Source organism: Varanus komodoensis, unplaced genomic scaffold (genome assembly GCF_004798865.1).
Source record: "Varanus komodoensis strain SLA01 unplaced genomic scaffold, ASM479886v1 scaffold3, whole genome shotgun sequence".
Classification (NCBI taxonomy): Eukaryota; Metazoa; Chordata; class Lepidosauria; order Squamata; family Varanidae; genus Varanus; species Varanus komodoensis.
This window is the reverse complement of record NW_025335761.1, coordinates 4,210,889-4,216,015: the sequence shown is the minus strand read 5'-3', so window position 1 is coordinate 4,216,015 and position 5,127 is coordinate 4,210,889. Positions and strand designations below refer to the sequence as shown.

Genomic DNA, 5,127 nt, shown 5'->3' with positions numbered 1-5,127 from the left:
CTCTTGCTGGATTGGGGCGCTGAACCTCAGCAAAGGTTATAATACATTTTATTTCAGTTTCTGTAACTGCTCCCACCAGGGTCAACGTTGAAACTGAACTAAAATGAAATTCTAAATGATTTTGGCACAGACAACAAGGTAAGGCTTTTCCATGTGTTATTAGTTTCCCAGAAACCAAAATGGAAAAGGAATTAACAGCGGCTGAATATGGCAAATGCTCCCGGAGATGCTCTTCTGTGGTCTTGGGTACTGCTGTAGCAGGTTTTTTGTTTTGTTTTACCAATGTGAGAAGCAGCCAGCAGGGGTAGCCTGTATTGAAACTTGAACTTCGAGTCAGTTTTTCCCCTAAAGAAACAATGCTTTTCCTAAAAATGTGGAGAGATACTTATTCAGTTCAGCAGTGGTAGCAAGATGTTGTATGTGTTAAGTGTCCCTTGGTCCACAGGCAGTTTTGCATGATGAAAGGCAAAGAGTCTAAAAAAAAAGTTTAAAGTCCCATACTAATGTATGGAATAGTTTTATATCGCTAACAGTATTGGAATCAATAAAGAGTAATGTTCAATAAATATTACTTCATAAAGATGAAAACTAGAACCTTGAGCACAAAAAGGGAAAACATTAGCACACTTTTACTGAAATATCAATTTCTTTAGTATGTTACAGAACAGCTGAAGAACATACATCATGTACCTAAAATGCAGACATTTTTTTAAAATAAAAAGGTCTTTTTATAAAAAAATAAGAAAAGTCAAAGTAAAGTGCATGAAACTGTTCCCCCCGCTCCAGATTAATGCATCAAAATTCTACTACACTGACAATACTATAAACCTGGGAATCTTTTTTCCTTTGTCACCCCATTAGTCAATTATTTTTCTGTACAGTAGTGATTACATATAAAACAGACACACAGAAAAACCAGTAAATTCTGCCAAATGTTTTTCACTGGTCAAGGTTAAGAGCTCCTGGAAAAGGGGCTTTGTCTGCCCTCCCCTCATTAACTTTTGACATTGTCTATGTCCATCCTTGCTGGGGGGAATTCACAAGAAAAAGCAGTTTCATAAATGGGGCAGGCCCAACTTATGGTATTAGTTACTGGATTACAAATGTCATTCAAATGGAAAATTGTTTCTTTAAAAAAACAAAATATAGCCAGGAAATATGTCCCTTCCAACTATGGTCCCTTCCAACTATGGCAACAGCATCTGCACACCGTCTTTTTACAAAGTGAATTTTTAAGGGAAGCTCTGAAGAGCCATTAAAGGGGAAGACACGCTGGACAGAGAAACCCACTGTGAAACTAATACAGTGAGATATATAGCACTTAAAATACATATGTATTGTAATTATACCTTGATTTTACAAGGGCTCCCGGGGTTCTGTCATCCAAGGGACGAATCACCCATTTAGCTTCAGCAGTGGTAAGCTGAGCACCAAGTCCTCCCAAGCCCAGCCACAGGGTCCTTCGAACCATTTTAAACATTAACAAATTACTTCTGACAATAGAACTGTGCAAGAGAATGTTTTCTGCCTAGTCTTAAAACAGACAATAGCGCAGAGCAGGTGCACCTAAATGCTGAAAAAGGGTTGATTAGTTCATTTTTAGTGCACCCCTCCCAAGTGTCTAATTCTACTCAGCTCTCATTTCTGGACAGGGTGTGAAGTTGGCAGCCCTGGTCGTGGAAGGCTCAGCCAGGGGTTTCACTTCTGGCCTTGAACTTGAGACTGTGAATGTCAAACAAAGGAAGACCACATTCTGCTGATGGATCCCAGTAATAAAATGTCTGGAACCATGAACCGGTTAGTCTACTGGCTGCCCCCTCCCAGCCCTTAGCACACACTCTCAACAGTGTTCAGTTTTAGCTGGGCTTGCAACGAAATTCCTATGCAAGGTTTTCCTTTGATTAGAGGTTCGTGCCAACCACCTCCCACTGAGCTCCAGCATTCATTTCCTTCAGGGGTGCGGCACCACAGGGATGTTAAGTGTGCGTGTGTGCGGGGGATTAGGATTCCTCCTCTGCCCCTTGACTATACTTGGCAGCCCTGTAAATCCAGCGGGTTCAGCCAAGCAACGACTATCAAAGCGCGGAGGCCTTGGCTTTGCAGTGCAAAATGTGCTTGTGGACAAAGTCGATGCGCTCTTGGAGCAGCTGGGCTTGCTGGTCGGAAAGGAAGCCAAGCAGCTCGGCCAGGGGCTCCTGAGTCCGGTACAGCCTGAGCAGCTCGGAGGCAGCGTTGCGCAGGTGGTGCAAGTCCCGCACTCGCTGGGCGGTGGCCTCGCGGAAGACGCAGACAGAGCGCAGCAGCGGCTCGTTGTACTTGTCCCACATGGCCAGCAGCCGGTAGCCGTGCACCAGGCCGGCCTCGTTGTCGAGGAAGACCAGCCCCCCGTTGGGGGCTCGGTGCAGGTTACTGGTGGCGCGATGCATCACGCGCGGGTCCCACTGCAGGCTGAACAGGTTGCTGACCAGCCGGTCGAAGTTAGCAGTCAGGTAGTCGAAGAGGATCAAGTCACTCCACTGCACCAGTTCCACCAGCTGCGCCGGGCCAAGGCCTTGCAGCTCCCCCGCCGCCAGGGGCTGCAGCCTCCTGCCCCCCGCCGCCGCCCCTGCCTCGGCTCGCCAGGGGGCGGGGGCCACCACGTCGGTGAGATTGTCCACCCACTGCGCGAGGCTCACCACGGCGCCCTCGGCCCAGTGCGAGCCCCGCACCTCGTCGCGCACTTGCGCCCACTGCCCGCCGCGGGCGTCCACCCGGGAGAGCGCCAGCGGCGGCAAGCGCTCTTGCATGCCCAGCAGTCCGGCGAGGTGGTAGGAAAGCGCCTCGCCCTGGATCTGCTCGGGGTTGATGCCGTAGCGCACACACGCGCGGCTCCCGTCCGACAGCCGGGCCAGCCGGTTGGAGCTGCGGCCGCAGCCGCCTCGCTCTAGCGACACGACGCGCGCCTCCCGGGCCGCCCGCAGCCACGAGGCCGCTTCCTTGGCGGAAAAGCCCGGCGGCACCTGAGCCTCCAGCGCCCTGCTCCAAAAGATCCCACCGCGCACGGGCGAGGGGGGAAGCTGCTCCGCGACTCCCATCGTTCCTTGCTTTCCCCAACGAGGATGATCCGAAGGAGGCAGCGGCGGCGGCTCCTGCCCGCTTTCGCCCGGTCCCTCCTGAGGCTCCGTGGACTGCCTCGGCAGCGTGAGCAGCGCTCGGAAAGTTTTCTGGGCGGCTTGACTTGGAGGACGGCGGAGGAAATGACTTGTACCCGCCGCGGCTGCCTCGCCACCTCCGAGCCCCGATTCCAATGCCTCCTGCGGGAACCGGGATCCGATGCGTCCCGGCTCCTCAATCCGTCCGCTCCACAGCCCCACCAGGGAAGCCAAAGCCAGCAGCCAGAGCACGGCCACGGAGCCCAGCCCGGCCAGACCCGCTCGTTGCATTCTCCTCCCGCGGCTGGTTGCTGGGCTTGGGTTGCTGCCGCGGTCTCAGTCCGCTGCTCCGGGACACGGCGGCGTTGCAGCCCCGCGGCTCTCCCGATCGGGGCTCCTTTCACTCATGGTGGCTGCAGCTGCCGGTTTGCGGCACTGGGAGTAACGGGCTGTCTAAGAAAGCTGGGCTGAAGATCCGGTAACGCGGACAGCTCTTCTCCGGACGGATGCCCCTGTCTCAGCGCCGGGACCGGTGTCTGCGCTGAGACCCTCCAGCGATTGAAATTCACAAGCACCGAAACCACGTGGGGGAGCACAGGGACCCAGCCCACCGCCCAGCATGGTTTCCCTCTTAAAGCGGCGATGTCCCGGGAACGGGTGGGTCCCTGGTTGAGGGCGGCCTCCTGCAGGGGCGCTGGCATGAATTCGGGGCGCCCTCCGATCTTTCCGAGGGCCACGGCCGCTCTCCGCTACCCCGGCCCTTCGCCCTCAGCGGTGATCAACAGCATCTCTGAGGAGGGAAGGGGACCGGCGCCCGAACGCCTCGACTGCGCCGCCCTCCTCCCACCCGCTTTGGGAAGCACAAAGGATTCAGCACGTTTAGAATAAAAGATGGGAGCGAGGGAGGCACTTTGTTCCAGCGCTTTCAAAGCGCGCTCGTTCAGTTCGAGCGGGGGCAGAGCCCTGTAGGAGCGTGCAGTGGTGGGGTAAAAAAAAATAAAAAATGAAGATCTGGACGCTCGTCTTCCCGCTATTAATGAAGTAATTATCGAAGGTTGCATAAGGACCTTGAACCCTTAAATCCAGACTAAGAGTTTCTGTGCAACTCAAGGCATAGTTGGGCTCTTCCTCCGCTCATATTACACAAAAGAAAGGGCATCGTCTGAACTGGTACAGACACCGCGCAGCTTCGAGTATTGTGGTGACTTTGCCCAGTGGTGCTGGTTCTAGTAAGTGTATTTCTTTCGGATTGCAGGGTTGAACAGACAGCAGCCCTAATCCCTTTCCATAGACCATGAGGCGTATTTAGGATGCAGCAGAGGCGCCTTCATTAGCGGGATGCTTGCAATCCACTCTCGAGGAACCACCTCCCCCTTACGCACGAGGAAAGCGCAGGTGTAAAACTACCGCCAGTAGGCCCGGAAACGGGGCGTGGCAAGTCGGAAGAAGCGACGGATCCGCCGGGTGCGCGGTTGCTCAAGTTGGGATCGGTGGAATCCAGTTTCCTCTGGTCCCTGGCTGGGACGGGACGTGGGTTTCCCACCGGTTTGCTGCACTGACCTAGCAGGACAGGACTTAGGAACGTCCCCGCCCCCCGCCCGCTTTTAGGATTGTCGTGTTAATTCTGAGTAAACTTGCACAGTGAACATCTGTTAGGATCCTATTCGCAGGACAGCCTTGCCTTCAATCGCTCTGAAATGTAGTCCTGGGCAAGGGACGCGATATGATTCAAGTACTATAGTTATACCGTTCTCCCCGCAGGTCTGTTAATTCTCTCAGCTCCGTCCCCGCGCAGTTTGGTTCTTCAGTATGATTTAATATGTTTGTATTTTTTACAAGCCTTTATGGTTTAATTTTAACTGTAAACTGCCCAGACACTCTTGGTTATTGGCTGATATAGAAATACTACAAGCAAGTGCATAGATACCAATGTGGTGTAGTGGTTAAGTGGGACTGGAACTCAGGCAATCTGGGTTCTGGTCCTGCTCAGCCATGG

The 5,127-nt window shown here is 53.2% G+C and overlaps 1 protein-coding gene across 1 annotated transcript; it reads right to left on the bottom strand.

Moving 5' to 3' along the window:
• Positions 1–2,075: 2,075 nt before the first annotated feature.
• Positions 2,076–3,422, bottom strand: FJX1 (four-jointed box kinase 1). The gene has a single exon (XM_044435672.1). The coding sequence runs from the start codon at positions 3,420–3,422 to the stop codon at positions 2,076–2,078; it is 1,347 nt and encodes a 448-aa protein (XP_044291607.1).
• Positions 3,423–5,127: the final 1,705 nt, after the last annotated feature.